The sequence below is a fragment of the Artemia franciscana genome, chromosome 10 (genome assembly GCF_032884065.1).
Source record: "Artemia franciscana chromosome 10, ASM3288406v1, whole genome shotgun sequence".
Lineage (NCBI taxonomy): Eukaryota > Metazoa > Arthropoda > Branchiopoda > Anostraca > Artemiidae > Artemia > Artemia franciscana.
Genome location: NC_088872.1, coordinates 9699134 through 9722187, shown reverse-complemented (window position 1 = coordinate 9722187; position 23054 = coordinate 9699134). Strand labels below are relative to the sequence as shown.

Here is a 23054-nt window from a genome sequence, read left to right as displayed (position 1 = left end):
GCATAAGCTGCGCTAGATACAGTGCAAACATTTCTGAAATGCAAGGGGCAGTTTCAGGGATCCAAAAAGTTACTAAAAGAAGCAGCTTCTGTGGAAGAAAGATCATGCTCTGAACCTATCGATTTTAAAGCGCAATAAAAGTCAATATGTCAAGAATGCCGTAGATGGTATAAAAGAAGTTGCAAGTTTTTTTTAATGGATCAGCAAAACAAAATTGTATCATGAAAAATGGTTCAAGTCAAGATGTACAATATTGCTCATTGGGTTGCATGTCATGAAAGTATATTGCGATTCAGAAGATGATATGCCTAGAATAGTTGAATCACCTACAGTTGTCTTTTCATGGCGTGACAGTTCAACTATGATAATTAGAAGTGCGACATATGCCATTTTGGTCGAGACTGAGTTATATATGCGTCATAAGTAAAATCAGCATGATGAATGGAATGGTGCACTCGGAATTGTCCGTTCTTGAACCGCTATGAAGATACAAAAAAAGAAACATACGCCGGATTTGACAGAAGAGGATTATCTTATGGAGCCACAATGGCATTAATTTGTCTTCTTTTTTGTCAAGGAATAAGGGGACATAGCCCAAAAATGGATTAATTTTGAATTCGCTCAGAACACTTTTGACAGAAGAGGATAGGAATTATCTCAGGGGGGAGATATATGGAGTAAAATTGAATAATCTTGAATTATCTCGGAATATCTAAACTTAATTTATTCTGATGAAAAGAGTATGTTCTCTTTATCTCCATTAGTCCCATTCTTCAGAACGACCACAACCGACAAACTTTTTTCTGCTTTTGGCTCTCCTGAAAAGTTATGTAAATGGTGTATGTCACACTTCGAATTATCACAGCCGAATTATTCATTGACAAAAGCAAATTGCTTACTGTACGCAATTTTAACATGTGAATTTATTATTACTGTTTAATGTTTGAGCCAAATAACTGACACAACTCTTGTACTAAGCAGATTACTTCAGACTAAAATATTACATTTATTTTCAACCACAGTTTTTGTATAAAAACATGGAGAATGATGAGGTTATCCAGATTATATTTGAAGTTACCGAAGAGAGTTAAAGAGAAAGTTACGGAAGCTATGGGTGTGTCTCTTTCTATTTTAAGAACGGCAAAAAAACAAACTTATCGATCAAATTACCCTAGTGTCTCACAAAGCGACCCAGACAATGCCCACCTTTACTGGAAAAGAGCTATTTATATTCCAGTACTAGATTTCATTATTTCTGGCATGACCGACAGATTTTCCAATGCGCCAATGACGCATTATCCACTAAATGTGTTCCTCCCTCAAAATTTAGATTCCACACCTGTTCTTCAAACCTTAGAGCTAAGATTGAGCCAATATGTCGCGAATTCTCATATTTCTTGGACCAAGCAGTGAATCTTTATTGCTGAAAATATTAAATGAGATGCTTCCATTGAAAGATACGAGTTGTATCTTAATCCCAATTTCATACTCTTTTTTACCATAATAATTACTAAACAATATCATATTGTTAAGCAGCATGCTAATTGGTTTGACCTATACGAATAGTCATAAAGAATGTGTGACTCTAAGAGACGGTTTAAGACCACATTTTTTTTCACAATACAAACCTCAGCTCACTCGCTATAGTGGTCAGAAGTGCAAAGGCTAGTTATGCAGGAAAAATTCAATATCGAGAGTGAGCAGCTTTTTATTTACCTATGGTAGGGTGGTAGTTATAATTTACTATTTTTTGCGTCAATATTTTCACATCATTTTAATTTCAACAGATTTATTAGGACTTTAACCCTCACCGGATTTTAAATTAAATTTGCGACTATTTCCACTACAGAAAACCGTTTAAAAATATGCTATATGTTTTCCGGAGAAATTACCTACGGATTGTTCTGGGTACCCGGCTCACTGACCGTATTTCAAACAGTAAACTGCAATAAAAGAGTGGTTCAATACCGGCTTTCTATGGCTATAATGAGAGAAAGGTTGAGATGGCTAGGGCACGTTCTGCGGATGAAGGATGACAGATTGCCGAAGATTGTCCTTTTTGGCCAACGGTCTAGGACTAAAAAGAAACCAGGTCGTCCGCTGTTGGGTAGGAGAATATCACAAAGAAAGATTAAAAGGAGATGGGAAGTTCCTAAGAGGGCGTAAAGAGGGAGGCTTTGAATAGATTGGGATGGAGGATGAGATTGTGTAGCAATGTTAGCCTCAGGCGTTGTTAGTAGTAGTATTTCCACTATCTACCTACGACGTATACTTGTTGAGGTTCCCTTTAAATTACTGGCATTTCTTTGTTCACAAGTTTATCGGAGCAACCTATAATGCGCCCCCCGCTAAAGAAAATCCTGGATCCACCCCTATTTACACGGCTCGGAGACGACGGTTAGGAAAGACGCAATCCATAGATTTTCCACAACATTTCCATTAGAAAATGTTCCCCGAATCGTAATATTAGGAAGGCTTTCTTGGTCCAGCTGTTTAGTGCACAGTGTCATTGGGGGAAACCTATTCCGATTCTTAAAGCAGATTTTTTTTTTTGGAGTAGACAGGTTCACTGAGGAAAAAATCTTTTAGAAAATGTCTCGACAAAGGAAAAAAAAATCTTGAAGAAAGTGAAATCACGAAAAAAACATGAAATTGAATGCTGGGGCCCCGGTGAAATTGGATAGTAGGGCCCCTTTGGAACTGATTGCTAGGACCCGATGGAATTGACTGCTAGGGGCTCCGTTGGAATTGTTCGCTAGTGCCCCCAGTGGAATTACTCCCTAGCCCCCCCCCCCCCCCCGTTGGAATTACTTGCTAGTGCCCCATTGGAAATTCTTGCTAGTGTCCCCAGTGAAGTTGCTTGCTTGGGCCCCCAGTTGGGATTGATTGCTAGAGCCTGGTGTCTTGAACGTTCCCAACTAGCGGGCCTTCAAGGTTTTTCCCTGACCCTCACTGGTAAAAAATTAACATAACAATCAAAGAAGTCTAGAAGAAAACATTATCTATTACATTACAAAACCTGTATCTCGAAGAAAACACTCCCTATTAAGCAGCAAACACCTGCATCTTGAGGAAAATTAGTAACACCTGCGTCTTGAGAGAATCACCGTCAAACTTCTTCGTGACGTTAAACCCTTAAGGAAGAAAAGAGTAGCGGCTATGTGTCCCTTTAAAACGATCTTGGTGTCACCACCCAGGACTTGCCACTTCCAGAAGGAAGATCTGAAGACCAGAAACATAATTTGCGAGGTATCTAAGCATACACCTGGACGGAAAAATCTCCTTTCTACGTTACATCCAGGCCTTGGAACTGGAACCCTCTCGCAATCCTGGCATTATAAAGAAACTGAGGCACGTACTCCCTTAAAAAAATCCCGTCTTTTTCATAATAGAACTCTGAAATGTCACCTGCAGAATTTTTAAACTTAACAACTTTTAAAAGTTTAATTTAAAACTTAAAAACTTGTTTTTTATAATTTTGCAGTAAATTTTTAAATCATGCATGAAAAGACTTGACTGGATCCACAAGCTCGACCTGAAAATTATTTGATGGACCACGATCTATCAGTTGGTTTGCCAACTGATCTATCAGTTGGTTTTCAAGTTACCGTGTTTACCGGTAACGTGTAACGTGTTCAAGTTACCAAGTTTACCGTGTTCAGTTAATGTATCTCCTTGCCAAGGTATTTTGCGGTTGAAATCTGGACAACATGGTCGAAAAGGGCCTTGGACACTCACATTGAGACAAACTACAACCTGCGTTCTGATTTTTTCACGGATGCGTCATTTGTTAAAATGTGTTGCCGTATTAGCTGAGATGTAGGAGTACCTTGGGTCTTTCAAAACAATTCAAACAAATATTTAGTTAAACAAAGGAAAATTAAGGATACTTTAAATTAGATTAAGTTTTTTTTTTTACCTTTACTATTAATGGTTTTTTTCCTTTAATTAGGTGAGTTGGTTTTACGTCCCAAACACCAAAAACAAGAAGAACGATAGGGAATTTCTCAAGACAGTGGGAAACAAATTAGAATGAAAATTCCGGCCCTTTGGCCTAGGGCCGTCCTAAGCAATACAGATATATAATAAAAAACAACTTACCAGAGGATAAAATCAATAAAACTAAAATGAACAGTTTTTCGAAACAGTTCCAGCATCCTTACCTCAGCGAAGTTCAACCAGGACTGATAAATAAATTGTGATGAAACGAGAAAATTTAATTAAACATGACCTTACGAAATATTATAAAAAACCAAAAGATATTAACACAGATCCTGTCACAAATAGACCTATGAGATCAGCAGCGAAAAAAGCTAGGCTGGTATTAAAAACGTGTTTTTAAATCATTTTCTTTCATTTCAATGAATTGCCTCGTTTCATCACAGTTTATTTATCAGTCCTGGTTGAACTTCGCTGAGGTATGGATGCTGGGGCTGATTTGAAAAACTGTTCATTTTAGTTTTAGTGAAATTAAATATAAAAAAACTAGTTTTTTTTATGACTGAAAGTAAGGAGCAACATTAAAACTTAAAACGAACAGAAATTACTCCGTATATGAAATGGGTTGTCCCCTCCGCAATCCCTAGCTCTTTACGCTAAAGTTTTTAATTGTTTTAAAAAGTAGAATTGTGGCAAAGAGTCAAACTTTAGCGTAAAGAGCGAGGTATTGCGGAGGGGACAACCCATTTCATATACGGAGTAATTTCTGTTCGTTTTAAGTTTTAATGTCACTCTTTACTTTCAGTTTAATTTTTTTATTTAATTTCTGAACGTTTTTGAATTAATGCATGTTTGATTTTGGCTCTCCGCACATACATTATTAAAATGAAATTCGCATATTATTTTTTTTTTGCTAAATGGCTTTTGAGAAATAAGGGATGGGGAAGGAGACCTAGTTGCCCTCCAATTTTTCGGTTACTTAAAAAGGCAACTAGAACTTTTAATTTTTAACGAAGGTTTTTATTAGTAAAAAAATACGTAACTTAAGAATTAGCTTACGTAACAAACTTTTATATTCTTATATTTTTATTATGTATATGAGGGGGTTTGTCCCCTCGTTAATACCTCACTCTTTACACTAAATCTTAAGTTTTGTCCCAATTCTTTAAGAACGATCCCTGAATCAGAAAGTCCATAGAATAAATAGTTGAAATTACTAAAAATACTTCAGCATAAAGAGCGAGGTATTTATCTCCTCCTAAATATCTCGCTCTTTATGCTAAAGTATTTTTAGAACCCCTCATATGCGTAATAATCTCTGTTCGTTTTAAGTTTTAATGCTACTCCTTACTTTCAATTGAAAAAAACTTTTTCATGTTTATTTTTTCATTGTTTTTTTTTTATAGTAATGCTAGAAAATCCAGCGCCCTTTTCATTGAATTTCTCTTCCCTCATGATATATTCCTCCGAGGTTTTGTAACTTGTTTGTAACTTGTTTGCAGCCCCTCCCACAGGGACTGTAGGGGGGGGGGGTAATTCATGCCCAAAGAAATATTTATTGTGATTTTCGACTATGCGGAACAAAATGGCTATCTCAAAATTTTGATCCGTTGACTTTGGGGAAAAAATTAGCGTGGGAGGGGGCCTAGGTACCCTGCAATTTTTTGGTCGCTTAAAAGGGCACTAGCACTTTTCATTTCCGTTAGAATGCACCCTCTTGCGACATTCTAGGACCACTTGGTCGATATGATGACCCCTGAAAAAACAAACAAAAAAAAACAACAAATAAACACGCACCCGTGATCTGTCTTCTGGCAAAAAATACGAAATTCAACATTTTTGTAGATAGGAGCTTGAAATTTTTGCTGTGGGGTTCTCTGATACGTTGAATATGATGGTGTGATTTTCATTAAGATTCAGCATGAAAATTCAATTCTTTTGATGTATCTTTTAGCATCAAAATTCCGTTTTTTAGAGTTTCGTTTATTATTGAGCCGGGTTGCTCCTTACTACAGTTCGCTACCACGAACTGTTTGATTTTATCCTCTTGTAAGTTTTTTTTTGTATTGCTGAGGACGACCCTTGGACATAGGGCCGAAATATTCATTCTAGTTTGTTTCCCACTGTCTTGAGAAATTCCCTATTGTTATTCTTGTTTTTGGTGTTTGTGATGGAAAGGCAGTGTGGTCTTCGTCGTTATTTAGGTTTTACGTCCAGGGACAAAAGGGAGGAAATTTAATGTTAAGGTAATTTGATTTTATTTTTATGGGGGAACGTGGTTGTGTCAAAGATTGAGGTGAGAGTTTCACTGCATGTTAGTGAAGGACATTTATGCTTATGGATCTCAACATGAATTAGTCATAGAAAAGTGTTTGAGTTTATTTATTTCATTGTTTATTAACCAATTGAACTTTCAACAACGTATTGGGCGCTGAAACACCGAGTTTCAAGCCAGGAAAACCAGACAAACGTATCATATACATGTTTTTTAGGACCAGAGAAAAAAATTTTGCCCCTCTCCACCTAGTCTATAAATATGAGGTCCCTTCATCCCCCTGCCACCCCAAAAATAATTATTTATAAGTTTCAGTCTACTCTCAGGCCATGAGACAGAACAGTATAGAATCGAATGTCAAACAGTTCGTGGTACCAAACTGTAGTTAGCAGCGACCCGGCTCAATAGTAAACGAAACTCTAAAAAACAGAATTTAATAATAAAAGATACATAAAAAAAATCAGATTTTTATGCTGGTTTTAAATGTATAAGTTTCATGCAAATGGATTTTCAGCTTGTATTTATTTCTAATTACTTGATTTCCTTTTCGTTTTGCCGCGTATCAAACAGTTCGTGATAAAGAACTGTAGTAAGGAGCAACCCGGCTCAATAGTAACGATACTCTAAAAAACGGAATTTTGATGCTAATAGATACATGAAAAGAATCAGATTTTTATGCTGATTTTAAATATATAGTTTTTATCAAATTTAGTTTTACCCTTCAAAAGTTACGAGCCTGAGAAAATTTGCCTTGTTTTAGAAAATAGTGGGAAACACCCCTAAAAGTGATAGGATAACGATAATCACACAATCGAATTCAGCATATCAGAAAACCCTACTGTAGAAGTTTCAAGCTCCTATCTACTAAAACGTGGAACTTACTTTTTTTTGCCAGAAGACCGATCACGGGTGCGTGTTTATTTGTTTGTTTTTTATCGCAGGGGTCATCGTATCAACCAAGTGGTTCTAGGACGTCGCAAGAGGGCTCATTCTAACGGAAATGAAAAGTTCTAGTGCCCTTTTTAAGTGACCAAAAAATTGGAGGGCATCTAGGCCCCCTCCCACGCTCATTTTTTCCCAAAGTCAACAGATCAAAATTTTGAGATAACCATTTTGTTCAGCATAGTCGAAAAACATAATAACTGTGTCTTTGAACCAACTTACTCCCCCACAGTCACCAGGGGAGGGGCTGCAAGTTACAAACTTTGACCAGTATTTAAACACAATTATGGTTATTGGGAAGTCTACAGACCTTTTCAGGGGGGATTTTTGGTTGGAGTTGAGGGGAGAGGGTTACATGGGAGGAAAAAAAATCACTTTTTCGTTGTTTTTAGTTAATTTTTATTGAGCCTCGAATGTAGCCTATATTTATGGATCAAGGATGCTGGCGCCCCCAATAAATTTTAGGGGAGGACTGAAGGTTACCACAAAACATCTTGAAAAAGTTTGGACAAATCTAAAAAATAAGACTTTATAAAATTAGAATCCAATCAAGGTCTAAATAATGAACCCTTGCATTAACTAGGCAAAGTCTAATGTCCATAAGGACGAAAAAAATCTGTAATTCTAGTGTTTAAGCCGAATGTAGAGTATATTTACGAATGTAGCCTATATTTACGGATTGATGATGCTAGCGCCCCCTTCAAATTTTATTTTAGGGGAGGACAGTAATTTACTACAAAGACATCTTGAAAAAGTTCGGAGAGGCATTAAGCCTCTGATTTTCCTTTTAAATCAATCTATTGATTCTTAGAATTTTGCTAGAGCTCATACCATATGAGCTCTTAGCTCTTGACTCATCCGACCTCGTCACAAGTGCCACATGAGCTCTTAGCTCTTGTTTTTATTTGGCAAGCTGACAAAACTCGCGTTATTTCCGAAAAAGTGGTTGGAGTTTCGATTTATACCTTTGCTATTGGATGGGAGTGAAGGGGAGATATCCTACTCTTTGGGTTGAATGGTAGTTCATACTTGAAATCTTTAAACTTCTGGCAATCTGATACTAGACCTACGTTGCCTGGGCAACGTGAAGTGTTGCGGCAACCTTTGTCCGGCTTCGCCGATAAAAGTGTTGCGAGAGCAACACTTTGGTTTTGTTTCTTCGCTATCGGTTAAATTCTGAAGTTGTCAAAACTATCAAAGCATTCAAAACGGCATATTCAAAGCAGAACACAATCAGTAATCACATGATCAAGTTCTTCAGCGTTGAAAAAACAACAGCAAAAGAATATCGGAAGAAGGGACTAAATTGAGTTTGCAGCCAGTTGAACTTTATCCTTTTCAATCGTAGACATCGTGACCGATGGAAACTTGGAACATTATCTTATATAATCTAGTTGGTATTATAAAGCTATTCGTGACTTTTCAGGATCAAATACCATAGATGTGCACCAATTTGCACAAATTTTTAGCCTCTGATGAACCTCCTCTAGCAACCGATTCTTACTTACAAGTCCCTCTCCCGTGATATACATCCAAGTTCACCGGAAACAAATAATGGGTACACCAACTAGCAAAAGTTGCAAACCCCTTGTCGCTGAAGTCATTGTAGCCTAACAGCCGATTATTACTTACAACTCCCCTACATGTCTTACAATCAGGAACCAAGTTGTTCTTACCATCAATTACACCAGGAACAGATAATAGGTACACCAATCAGCAAAAGTTGCAAACCCCTCATTGCCAAAGATGATTATAAGCTAATAATCGACTGTTGCTTGGAAGTCCCCTACATATCTCACAATTGGTATCGGCCTATTTTTGGTTCAAGTGTGTACCTTACCACTGAAGTTGTCAACCCCTTGAAACTTTCAAACTGGTGTATGTCATGAAGGAATTTTTGTAACAAAAAATGGATGACATATACTTTGATCAGCTCATCAAGGTCTATCGATTGTCATTGAAAAAAAAATTCTATCTGTCTTAGTTCAAAAGTTGACTTTTTTGCCGGAGGCCAACTTTCTAACACCACCACTTAGAAAGGAGCAAAGGATAAGCTCTAATTTCTTTAGCAATGAGAGAACTTTTAAAGTTTAAGAGGTATATCTGATACCATTTCTCTATTGCAATCCCAAGTAGAAAAAAAAAGAATGGTAAAGTCAGCTGAAATCACGAACAGAAATGGCTAGAAACAATAGATGGCAGCACTTTCGGACCCGTGGGAAAATCGCACTTTTTTGTTTCTGTAAATTTTTCTATTTATCACTCAAAGAAGATATATTGGCTGTGGGGCCGGGGAACTACCGCATATATTTAACACTTATAGATTTTAGTCCATCTTCAATTTGAAACTGGTGCCTGCCTGCTTGCCTGCTAGAACGGAGCTTTCCACTCGAAAGCAGAAACATGGTTTGATGAAACGAAAGCTTGGCTGCACAACTTCAGATACTCCTCTCTGACATAGGCTATATAACTCCACTTCACTTCGCACACCATAGGCTCTGGCTCGAGGACAAGCAAAAACCATCCTTTTTTGCCCCAGGCAAGAGTTCTACGGAGCTTTCCAAAATGTAATGTCATATTCATCAATCCGGCCTGAGGTCCACACTTTCCGTAAAAACCGCACAGGTTAGACCCTTACCAGTTTCCAGGAATAAGCTGAGATCGGCGGCATAGGAAAAAAAAAAAAAAAAAAAACCGGGACAAAACCAAAGTGTTGCTCTCGCAACACAATGAATGAAATCAGTCATAGAAGCCTTTCGAAGCCTATCGAAATCTATAAAAATTAGATTTTATACAATTAAAATCCAATCAAGCCCTAAGTGATGAACCCTAGCGTTATCTAGGCTAAGTCTAATGTCCATTAGGACGAAAACATCAAAAATTCTAGCGTTTGAGCTTTGGAGGACCTTCAACTGCTAAGCACGAGCTGGGGTCAGATCAACGCTGTAAGATTTAAGTCAAACAGTTCGTGGTAACAAACTGTAGTAACGAGCGACCCGGATCAATAGTAACCGAAACTCAAAAAAATAGAGTTTTGATACCAATAGCTACATCAAAAGAATCACATTTTTACGGTGATTCTAAAGATATAAGCTTCATCAAGTTTAGTTATACCCATCAAAAGTTACGAGCCTGAGAATATTTGCCTTATTTTAGAAAATAGGGGGAAACACCCCCTAAATGTAAAAGAATCTTAACGTTAAAGAATTTTGAAATCACACCATCATATTCAGCGTATCAGAGAACCCTATTGTAGAAGTTTCAAGCTCCTATCTACAGAAATGTGGAATATTTGTTTTTTTCCCAGGGGTGATCGTATCGACCCATTGGTCCTAGAATGTCGCAAAAGGGCTCATTCTAACGGAAATCCTAGAATGTCGCGAGAGGGCTCATTCTAATGGAAATTAAAAGTTTAAGTGCCCTTTTTAAGAGACCAAAAAAATTTTAGGGTACCTAGGCCCCCTCCCACGCTCATTTTTTCCCAAAGTCACTGAATCGAAATTTTGAGATATCCATTTTGTTCAGCATAGTCGAAAAACCTAATAATTATGTCTTTCAGGACGACTTAATCCCCCACAGTCCCCGGGGGATGGGCTTGCAAGTTACAAACTTTTAACATTGATTACATATAGTAATGGTTATTGGGACGTGTATAGACGTTTTCAGGGGGACCTTTTCACGTTAAAGGGGGTCGGGGGAGGGGGTTACGTGGGAGGATCTTTCCATGGAGGAATTTATCACGAGGGAAGAAAATTTCCATGAAGCGGCCACAGGATTTTCAAGCACTACTTAAAAAAAAATGAGAAAATAACTAAAAAGAAGTTTTTTCAGGTGGAAGTAATGAGTTGTATTAAAACTTAAAACTGACATAAAATATTACGTATATAAGGGGGTTCGTCTCCTCCACAATACCTCATTCTTTACGCTAAAGTATTTTTAGTAATTTCAACTATTTATTCTACGGCCTTTGTGATTCAGGGATCATTCTTATAGAATTGGGACCAAATTGAAGCTTTAATGTAAAGAACGAGGTATTGACGAGGGGTAGAACCCCGTCATATACGTAATAAAAATATACACATATGGAATTTCGTTGCGTAAGCTAATTCATAAGTTACGTATATTTATTACTAATTACCGATAATTTATTACTGAGAAAGCCATTTAGCCAAAAAAAATTCATATGCAAATTTCGTTTTAATTATTAATGTGCGGTGAGCCTAAATCACAACATGCATTAATTAAAAACGTTCAGAAATTAAAAAAAACGGGTTTTTTAACTGCAAGTAAGGAGCGACATTGAAACTTAAAACGAAGAGAAATTATTCCGTATATGTAAGGGTTTGTCCCCTCCTCAACGCCTCGCTCTTTACGCTAAAGTTTTTTATTGTTCTAAAAAGTAGAGTTGTGAGAAAGAGTCAACTTTAGCGTAAAGAGTGAGGCGTTGAGGAGGGGACAACCCCTTTCATATACGGAATAATTTCTGTTCATTTTAAGTTTTAGCGTTGTTCCTTACTTGCAGTTAAAAAACTTGTTTTTTTTTAATTTAATATCACACTAGATAGATTACCTAGATAGAACTAGAGATATAAGTTCATAAAATATATTACGAAAATGGAGATCCAGCCCTTCAGAGGTCCATTTCATTTTGTAGAATTTAAATTTAAATTTCATAGAACTTAGTTAACTTTAATTAAACTGAAATAATATTTAATTATTAAAACTAAATTGAAATTAACATTTAATTACTTGATTAAAATTCGAAACTTAATTATAAAAATAATAAATAAAATAAAACTTAGATAAATCTTGTAAAAGTAAGGAATGTACAACCACTGCTACTATTAGCAACTCATCACGCAATAAATTCTCCTGAGGTTCAGACGGCTTCGCACACTTCTCTCTAATTCATTTTGCACAGAGTAAGGCTGAGCATAGGCCTCGGCCAAAATATTTGCAATTTTTTTCTTTTTTCTCAAACTGTGAATTGGTTCGTTTTTCTCATTATCCAGTCTTTTCTTTTCCTCTGCCACTGTAGTCTCAGGACCACAGTGGTATTACTTCTATTTACTTCTCTTAAGCCCTACTTTATGCAGAGACTCGCTCTTTACTCTGTCGCATATTGTTCTAATTTCCCTTTGGCTCCTGCCTCATTTGAGAACGTTCCGGTTTTTTTTGCACCAGTAGGAGCCAAATTTTGGAGCTAAACTTTGGCGCCAACAGGAGCCAAAAACCTAAAAGTCGAAATTTGTGGGTCAAGGGTCAACCTAGAATATCAAATTGCATAAACAGATTAAATAAAATAAAACAATTATAATGTTTTAATCTTTTATTGTCAAACTGGCCATAAAATAAGATTCTATAAAACGCGCAAAACAAGACTCACAAAATAGAAAAAAATTAAAGCATAATGGCATTATCCATAAGTTCTTAATGTAGAAGGTGCCTTCGAGAAGAAAATAACAACGTTAGTAAATAAAAATAATCATTCCAAAAAAAAATTATTTTCCTTAGGATCATGTTTTTGTATTTTTTTTTTTTTTTTTGAAATTTCGATATTTAAAAAAATATAATCTTCGTCTTTTCATGTCAAATTCTAAAAAAATCACACATTTGCTTCTTCTTGAAGGTTATCACCAACTTCAAATTAGATATTGGAACTTACGAAAAGGCCTGTCCCCATATATCAAACTTGAGAGTAAGCTGAATTTTGACGGAGAGCGTGAAATTTTGTAAAGTGAAAACAAGCTTGCGACGCAGTCATGTGATGTCTGATAAATACTTAAGATTGAACTAAAAATCATTTGAAGTCTTCCTGTGAAATTCCCCTATCTAAATAAGGTATTTTTTTTTTAAGTATTTTTGATACAAATTTAAAAACTAGATATTTACCTAGATGTGTATCTAGATAGATATCTGGATACATATCGGGAAACATATCCAAAATAATAGTAACAATTGTATGCTTTTGTGAATCCGTAAACAAAAAGGTTTTATTTATTTTAATGCATTTTCAATTTTGATTCGAAGCAGAAGCGAACCGAATATTCGCCCAGCCGAATAATCGCCCATCCATTTTTTTATAGGATGTGCAAAAAACAATACATGTACCAAAGTAAATTCTATTTGCATTAAAGATTCAATTGTGAATTATACGAATAGGAAGCTTTTATTTAGTTTAAACGGAAAATTTCTGGAAAAACATTTTTTTTTTTTTTTTTTTTTTTTTCATTGAGACAGAATCGAAGACAATACTCTCTCAAAGGAAGGCAGTTTCACTGGGTGGACGAGAAATTCGAATGCCGAAGCGATACTTAGCCCTCCGTCAGAATCTGGCTTAACATTAGCAGCAGCGACTACACTATTCTATCATCGAACCATTGTATTTTCTCCACCAAAGTTTCATACTCACGAACAATATCATGGCAGTCCCTTGGCTCCTTGAGTCCTGCAAAATATAATTACTATAGTCTTTGATCTTAGCACCCAAACTTCATCACTTTATCAGTTGCAAGTAGGGATGGATTATTCTAAACACAGTTGCAATTACAAATAGGGACCATTAGAAATTGTGGTTTTATGATAAAGAGTATAAAAAAAAGCCCTCCCCCCAAAGCATAAATTACTACTACAACTAAAAATTCACTAAAGCACTCAGCCTTCTGAGGTCAAGACAGCGGTATATGCTCCTCTTCTACCTCAGTCAATTCGAAGTTTCCCTTTTTACTCCCTCCTATCCTATAATTCATTTTAAATCGTCCCTTATGACCTATTTCCGCCCCAGAACATAGAAGTTCTCGAAAGTCACCATTTTTCTGTAATAAAAAAGAATCAAACTTTTATTTTTACATGTCGCGAATCCTTCCAAGCTTTCTTCACGGAATTCAGCCCCCCTTAGCCACAGAAAAATTTAGGGACGTTCTGGTCTCTCAAATCCGACTTCTCCCCCCTCCCTTTGCACGAACATAAAAGTTCTGAAAAGTCACCGTTTCTGACATAATAAATAAAACTTTACTTTTAAAACCTACTAAGCTTTCTTTGTGGGACTCAGCCCCGTTACCCACAGCAGAAATTAGGAATTCGTTCTGGTTTCCCGTATCTGACCTCCCCCTCCCCCTCTCAGAAGATAAAAGTTCTGAAAAGTCACCATTTGCAAGAAAAAATAACATCAATTTTTTACGTTTTGAATATTTTTAAACGTTCTTTCTAGGATACAGCTCTCTTATCGACAGCATTATTTAGGGATCACTTCTAACTTCTCGCATCTCTTCCCCAAGATAACACTTACGCCATCTAGCTCCAAAGGTGTTTTTCTGTCTTTGTGTCTTAACTTTTAACTGGACATGTATCCCCTGAGACGCGATAAATTACATTATATTATTTTCTGTATATTTTACTTTGTTCAGAATTCAAACTCCGTTGTTTAACTCGTTTTCAAGGGGTAACGAAAACGGTAGATTTGGTTACGCAAAAAGGTATTTAGAAATACCGGTATAAAGTTGGAATTTTCAAACTGCTATCAAACAGTTCGTGGTAACGAACTGTAGTAAGGAGCGACCCGGCTCAATAGTAACCAAAACTCTAAAAAATTGAATTTTGATATCAATAGCTACATCAAAAGAATCGAATTTTAATGCTGATTTTAAATATATAAGTTTCATCAAGATTAGTATTACCCATCAAAAGTTACGAGCCTGAGAAAATTTGCCTTATTTAGGAAAATAGGGGGAAACACCCCCTAAAAGTCGTAGGATCTTAACGAAAATGACACCATCAGATTCAGGGTATCAGAGAACTATACTGTAGAAGTTTCAAGCTCCTATCTACAAAAATGTGGAATTTTGTATTTTTTGCCAGAAGACAAATCACGGGTGCGTGTTTTTTTTTTTTTTTTTTTTTTTTTTTTTTTTTTTTTTTTTTTTTTTTTTTTTCCAGGGGTCATCGTATCGACCAAGTGGTCCTATAATGTCGCAAGAGGGCTCATTCTAACAGAAATGAAAAGTTCTAGTGCCCTTTTTAAGTGACCAAAAAAATTGGAGGGCATCTAGGCCCCCTCCCACGCTCATTTTTTTCCCAAAGTCAACGGATCAAAATTTTGAGATAGCCATTTTGTTCAGCATAGTCGAAAACCATAATAACTATGTCTTTGGGGATGACTTACTCCCCCACAATCCCTGGGGGAGGGGCTGCAATTTACAAACTTTGACCATTGTTTGCATATAGTAATGGTTATTGGGAAGTGTACAGAAGTTTTTCAGGGGGATTTTATTTAAAGAAAAATTCAATGACAAGGGCGCAGGATTCTCTAGCATTACTATAAGAAAACAATGAAAAATAAACATGAAAACGTTTTTTCAAATGAAAGGAAGAAGTAGCATTGAAACTTAAAACGAACAGAGATTATTACGCATATGAGGGGTTCTAAAAATACTTTAGCATAAATAGCGAGGTATTTAGGAGGAGATAAATACCTTGCTCTTTATGCTAAAGTATTTTTAGTAATTTCAACAATTTATTCTAGGCCTTTCTGATTCAGGGGTCATTCTTAAAGAATTGGGACAAAACTTACGATTTAGTGTAAAGAGCGAGGTATTAACGAGGGTACAAACCCCCTAGTATACATAATAAAAATATAAGGTTATGAAAGTTTGTTACTTAAGTTAATTCTTAAGTTACGTATATTTTTTACTAATAAAAACGTTCGTTAAAAATTAAAAGTTCTAGTTGCCTTTTTAAGTAACCGAAAAATTGGAGGGCAACTAGGCCTCCTTCTCCACCCCTTATTTCTCAAAATCGTCTGATCAAAACTAAGAGAAAGCCATTTAGCCAAAAAAAGAATTAATATACAAATTTCATTTTAATAGTTTATGTGCGGAGAGCCAAAACCAAACATACATTAATTCAAAAACGTTCAGAAATTAAATAAAAAAAAATAATTTTTTTAGCTGAAAGTAAGGAGCGACATTAAAACTTAAAACGAACAGAAATTACTCCGTATATGAAATGAGTTGTCCCCTCCGCAATCCCTCGCTCTTTACGCTAAAGTTTGACTCTGCCACAATTCTACTTTTTAAAACAATTTAAAGCTTTAGCGTAAAGAGCGAGGGATTGCGGAGGGGACAACTCATTTCATATACGGAGTAATTTCTGTTCGTTTTAAGTTTTAATGTCGCTCCTTACTTTCAGCTAAAAAAATTAGTTTTTTTTATTTAATTCCTAATAGGCCCTATATTTCTATACCTTCTAGTTTGTCAATGATATAAATAAAAGAGAGACTTCAAAAAGTGTGCGCCCTTGTGGGGACTTGAAGATTGTAGTGTTATTGTTGTATTGTTATACTGAAAATTAATTTAATTATTTATCTATCTATTTAAACAATTGTTTTAGGAGAAATGTCTTAGGAGAAAGTAGCGTTTACCAGCAAATTGCGAGCATCTTCCTCCAAATTTTTGAGAAAGGCCTTAGCACTTTTTTAATACAATCGTATTTGACACAAAGGAACTTTTCACAGCATAAGTAATGACCATGAATTTCGTGGGACATGACGGATTTGTAGCAAGCCTGAGATCTTAAAATTCTGATTCTATCCCATCATTAATCCTAGTAAAAAAAAAAAAAACGTAGTTCTCGGAAAAAAAACAATTTAATAATATAGATTATAGAAAACTGCAAACAAATGTTAGTTAATGTATTAACTTTATCCATCACCTCACCCCTCAAGACCCATTAAATGTGAAGTCTAAGAGATTAAAACATTCAAGTTATCCCAATAGTCAATGAAAAAATGGTCAAAATCTTCCATGAAAAATATATGTTCAAAGGAACATCCTAGAAACAAATGAAAAGGATAGCCTTAAAATTAACTTTAAATATTGAAGACACCCTCCCCTCCCTCTCCCATAAGAAATATTTCAGGGGGTGCACTTCTTGAAAAAATGTTATCCTTGGATTTATAGATGATCATCCTAAGCCAACGCATATTGCCTAAATCAGCTAAGAATGCCTGTTTCTAAAGTCAGTAAGCATCCAAAACCCTACGTTTGTTAATGCTGATTAAGATTTAAAAGGTACTGCCAAGTTCAATTGTTTTATTTAATAATTGCATCAATAGCTGCAAACTTGTAAAGAGTGAACCACCGCCCATACTAACCGAAATTTGGAAAACGCGTTTTGAAAATAGTGTACAGTGAGAAAAAATTTCGCGCTTAAAGGTGATTAAGAAATAAAACTGTTATCAAGTTTAACTTTATGGACACTTTTCTTTTCCCAGGGATATTCGTACGGGCATAGAATATAGAGAGACCTCATTTGAGTACACAATTTCTACCCTCAAAATGCCTAGGTTTATTTCAACCTAGCTTACAGGTTTTGAGCCCCCTTCCTCCCCCTCTTGACAAAGAAAAAACAGTTATTTCTGATGGAGGTAAAGACTGGAATTGAAACTTAGTTGCATAAGTAGTACTGATGCGTTTCCTTTCCTTTTTTCCCATGGGTAATTGTACCGAATCAGGGGTTGTAGAATATTGGGAAAGGGCTTATTTGAAAAGAATTCGCAATATCAAGCAATCTTTCTTAGCTACAAAGAGATAGAACCGCAGCAAAGTAGCCACAATACCTCAATTTTTGAACAAAAAGAGCCAAAATACCATGGAATATAAGTTCTAAGGTAGCTAATAGGTTTTTCATATTCCAACAACCTACCCCAGAGCTTTTGAGTCCCCGTTCCCTTCTTGACAAACAAAAAACTATTTTTTTTATGGAGTTAAGAGGGGAGTTGAAACTTAAAACGAACAAAAATTATTGCTTCGCAATTTATGAAGCATTCATCTGCAAAACTAGCATAAATAAACCGACTCGTCATTTTTTCGTATATTTACAGAATTGTGAAAAACTAACGGTAAAAACGAGTTTACTTGTCTTTTTTAAAGAATTAAAACTTCAGAACTTAAAATAATTCAAATTAAATTAATTTAAAAAAAATAATTTTAGGATTAATTTAGAGCCAAATTAATTTTGTACTAATTTTGTTAATAGTTTAAACTAACTCGATTTAAATTCGACTTAAATTGCAGAATAAAGATTATCAATATCATGGCCGGTAAAAGACTTTTTATTTCCTGCAGGCTAATTAAAGAATTCCCTGCTTTTAAGAAAACATCCTGTTTTTTTTACGCCGTTTTTTTTTGCTTTCAGTCAAATACTCCGCTTTCAGTCCGTTTTATATTTCAACTTCGCGCTTTACTTCCATTAGAAAAATTAAAATTTACTACACCACAATCATCAATAACAGCACCTGTTTCTTAGATGAACATAGTCGATTTTTACCGTCGACACTCTTTTGCACCGTCGATTTGCACCGTCGACCATGGACAAACTTTTGCAGCGATCATTCCGTACCTGGACATCATGGATCATGGATGGAAAATGCGATAAACTCAAAGAAACTAGCTTTCTTGGCATACCCCGCTTGATAAGCCCTTTTAAATTGAACATTAACCACGAGAGGAGTATTTTCTGCCAGCAAACCAGTGTTGTAAAACCGAGTTGCAGAATGATACAAGGATTTTTTGGGAATTCATAGACTTTGGTCCTAGGTGATTGAATAGGTTAAAACTTATTTCAAAGCTCTGTTTCAGGGACTGCAAACTTCAAATCGTTAGAATTGATCGCTATCAATTCTATTAGAATTGGTGTTTTTCACAGTTGAAAAAAATGGAAGAAGAGGAAGATGAGTGTGCACCCCAAGATTAGAATATTGTAAGCTACAGTGATAACAGTAGTCAAGTATGGTTCTGAAGCGTGGGCGCTCCGAAAAAGGAGGAGAATTCGAAAGTTCAGTTGTTAGAACTGATCGCCTATCGCCACTCCGGACTTTAAAAGGCATACAAGAAAGCCTTTTTTATGTGTTATACACACCATAAATACCTTAAATTATTGTTATTGATAAAATTATTGGTCATTGTTATTAATCAATTAAAAAAATTCAAAAAAGATGTTTTTCAAAGAAAAGTAAACAGCCATATTCATTTTAAAATCAGTAGAAATAAATTCTTATAGAAAACACTCCGGCCTTTAAAAGACATACAAGAAAGCCTTTTTTATAACACCACAAATACCTTAAATTATTGTTATTGATAATATTATTGGTCATTGCTATTGATCAATTAAAAAAAAATCCAAAAAATAAGTTTTTCAAAGAAAAGTAAAGACCCATATTCATTTTAAAATCAGCAGAAATAAATTCTTATAATAAAGCTCCTCTAGAAAATGTCATATCACCACTCCGGACTTTAAAAGGCATACAAGAAAGTCTTTTTTTATGTGTTATACACACCATAAATACCTTAAATTATTGTTATTGATAATATTATTGGTCATTGTTATTGATCAATTAAAAAAAAATAAAAAAAAAGTTTTTCAAATAAAAGTAAAGAGCCATATTCATTTTAAAATCAGCAGAAATAAATTCTTATAGAAAACACTCCGGCCTATAAAAGGCATACAAGAAAGCCTTTTTTATGTGTTATACACACCATAAATACCTTAAATTATTGTTATTGATAATATTATTGGTCATTGTTATTGATCAATTAAAAAAAAATAAAAAAAGGAAGTTTTTCAAAGAAAAGTAAAGAGCCATATTCATTTTAAAATCAGCAGAAATAAATTCTTATAGAAAACACTCCGGCCTTTAAAAGCCATACAAGAAAGCCTTTTTTATGTGTTATACACACCATAAATACCTTAAATTATTGTTATTGATAATATTATCGGTCATTGTTATTGATCAATTAAAAAGAAAGCAAAAAAAAAAAGTTTTTCAAAGAAAAGTAAAGAGCCATATTCATTTTAAAATCAGCAGAAATAAATTCTTATAATATGTGTTATACACACCATAAATACCTTAAATTATTGTTATTGATAATATTATTGGTCATTGTTATTGATCAATTAAAAAAATACAAAAAGAAAGTTTTTCAAGGAAAAGTAAAGAGCCATATTCATTTTTAAATCAGCAGAAATAAATTCTTATAACACTCCAGCCTTGAAAAGGCATACAAGAAAGCCTTTTTTATGTGTTATAAACACCACAAATACCTTAAATTATTGTTATTGATAATATTATTGGTCATTGTTATTGATCAATTAAAAAAAATCCAAAAAACAAGTTTTTCAAAGAAAAGTAAAGACCCATATTCATTTTAAAATCAGCAGAAATAAATTCTTATAATAAAGCTCCTCTAGAAAATGTCCTATCACCACTCCGGACTTTAAAAGGCATACAAGAAAGTCTTTTTTTATGTGTTATACACACCATAAATACCTTAAATTATTGTTATTGATAATATTATTGGTCATTGTTATTGATCAATTAAAAAAATACAAAAAGGAAGTTTTTCAAAGAAAAGTAAAGAGCCATATTCATTTTAAAATCAGCAGAAATAAATTCTTATAGAAAACACTCCGGCCTTTAAAAGGCATGCAAGAAAGCCTTTTTTATGTGTTATACACACCATAAATACCTTAAATTATTGTTATTGATAATATTATTGATCATTGTTATTGATCAATTAAAAAAAAATCCAAAAAAGAAGTTTTTCAAAGAAAAGTAAAGAGCCATATTCATTTTAAAATCAGCAGAAATAAATTCTTATAATAACATAAGAGTTCGTGGTAACCAACTATAAGTAAGGAGTGACACGACTCAATAGTAACCGAAACTCTAAAAATGACCGAAACTTTGATCTAAATAATTTGATAATTTGATCTAAAATTAATTTACCCAACTGCCTATGTAGAAATAAACGTAGCACAGCAATATTTAACTGCCTCGATACATGTTCACCAGTCTCAGACACTGAGCCACCCAGTGGTTTCATCCTGCGCGAAGTGGCAAAGGGCACGTCCGTCTGATTGTAATGAACAGTTCCTCTACAAGAAGAAACAGAAAATTATCATCGACATTTTAAAAGATCAAATACGTCAAAAACCCTTACATAAAAATAAAACTTATCCAAGTTAAAGTAATTAAATAACTTTCTAAAATTCGCCACCATGCTATAAAGCTTACAAATGCCTTTTCCAAAATTCTTCTTATATGGTTGATTTTAACCGATAATTCAATGATTATTGAATACATACGAGAAAGAAGAAGAGACGGAAAGAGAGAGATAGAGAATGAGAGAGACAGAAAAAAAGAGATAGAGAGGGAAAGAAAGGGAGGAAAAGTGAGAGAAAGAAAGGGAGAGAAAGTAAGAGAGAGAAGGGAGAGGGAGAGGCTTATTTGCACAATCAATTGTAGTTCAAGAGCATACTTTATGTAGCGCTATACAATATACACTATTTTAAAGTGTTGTAAGATAGGGTACGGAAGGCATTGATTGTTCGAGTACACACAGGCACAAGTTTTAGCTTCTGTCTCGTATAGCTGTTTGCAAACTGTCTGTCTCCTGATCGTTCAATTGTTTTACTGTTCGTGATTATTTGATTGTTTAATTTTTAACTGTCTCGTGATTGTTTAACTGAATACAAGTCAAAGTTTAGGAATAAGCCCTGCCACCAAACTGTCTAAATATGATGTCATCCAAAAGAAAAACGTTACAAAAGAAATCAAAGCACTGAGGAGGAAAATGAGGGCAATTTCCACAAAAAAAAATACAAAAAGAAGTAACTAAACTGAAGAATAAAATCAGAGGAATGTTCCTCCAGGTACATTGTTCCTCCAGCATACTGCCAATACGAACTATCTAATTGGTTGGATTCTAAGCATGGACAGTGGTACAAAAAGATAAAGCAAATGACAGGTAAAACGCAGACTGAACTGGATTGTAGCAACGGTGAGCCAGACAAAGAAACTGCATATTTCCTAAACACTCACCTGGCAGCGATTGTTCAGTCACTTCCACCGTAAAACTCAGAAGATTTTCCACATCCATCTCTAGATTTTATGGATTTCCCAATCATCACAGAATCCCAAGTTCACCTCAAACTGATGAAACTGAAGAGGACCAGTATTACACCACTCGAAAATGACCTCATTAAGACCATAAGGTTCCGTTCCATTAAGGTTGACCTCATTAAGGCCTTTCCTGAATTTTGGATGGCTCCGTTAACTTTAATATCCAACAAGATCAAACAGTTCGTGGTAACGAACTGTAGTAAGGATCGACCCGGCTCAATAGTAACCAAAACTCTAAAAAATGGAATTTGGATACCAATAGCTACATCAAAAGAATCACATTTTAATGCTGATTTTAAATATATAAGTTTAATCAAGTTTAGTCTTACCCATCAAAAGTTACGAGCCTGAGAAATTTTGCACTATTTTAGAAAATAGGGGGAAACACCCCCTAAAAGTCATAGAATCTTAACGAAAATTACACCATCAGATTCAGCGTATCAGAAAACCCTGCTGTAGAAGTTTCAAGGTCTTATCTACAAAAATGTGGAATTTTGTATTTTTTGCCAGAAGGCAGATCACGGATGCGTGTTTATTTGTTTGTTTGTTTTTTTGGTTTTTTTTTTTCCCAGGGGTGATCGTATCGACCCAGTTGTCCTAGAATGTTGCGAGAGGGCTCAGTCTAACGGAAATGAAAAGTTCTAGTGCCCTTTTTAAGTGACCAACAAAATTGGAGGGCACCTAGGCCCCCTCCCACGCTAATTATTTTCACAAAGTCAACGGATCAAAAGTCTGAGATAGCCATTTTATTCAGTGTAGTCGAAAAACCTTATAACTATGTCTTTGGGGATGACTTACTCCCCCAAAGTCCCCGTGGGAGGGGCTACAAGTTACAAACTTTGACCAGTGCTTACATATAGTAATGGTTATTGGGAAGTGTACAGGCGTTTTCAGGAGGATTTTTTGGTTGGGGGAGGGGTTGAGAAGAGATGGATATGC

General features: G+C 35.1%; 1 protein-coding gene across 1 annotated transcript in view; it reads right to left on the bottom strand.

Moving 5' to 3' along the window:
• Positions 1–12467: 12467 nt before the first annotated feature.
• Positions 12468–23054, bottom strand: part of LOC136031755 (platelet-activating factor acetylhydrolase-like) — a 75442-nt gene continuing 64855 nt past the window's right edge. Inside the window, exons 9-10 of the mRNA XM_065711483.1 lie at positions 20940–21088; positions 12468–13604 (exon numbers count right to left, since the gene is read on the bottom strand). Of these exons, the coding sequence (XP_065567555.1) occupies positions 13513–13604; positions 20940–21088 (241 nt within the window). The 3' untranslated portion in view covers positions 12468–13512. The remainder of the gene's footprint in view (positions 13605–20939; positions 21089–23054) is intronic.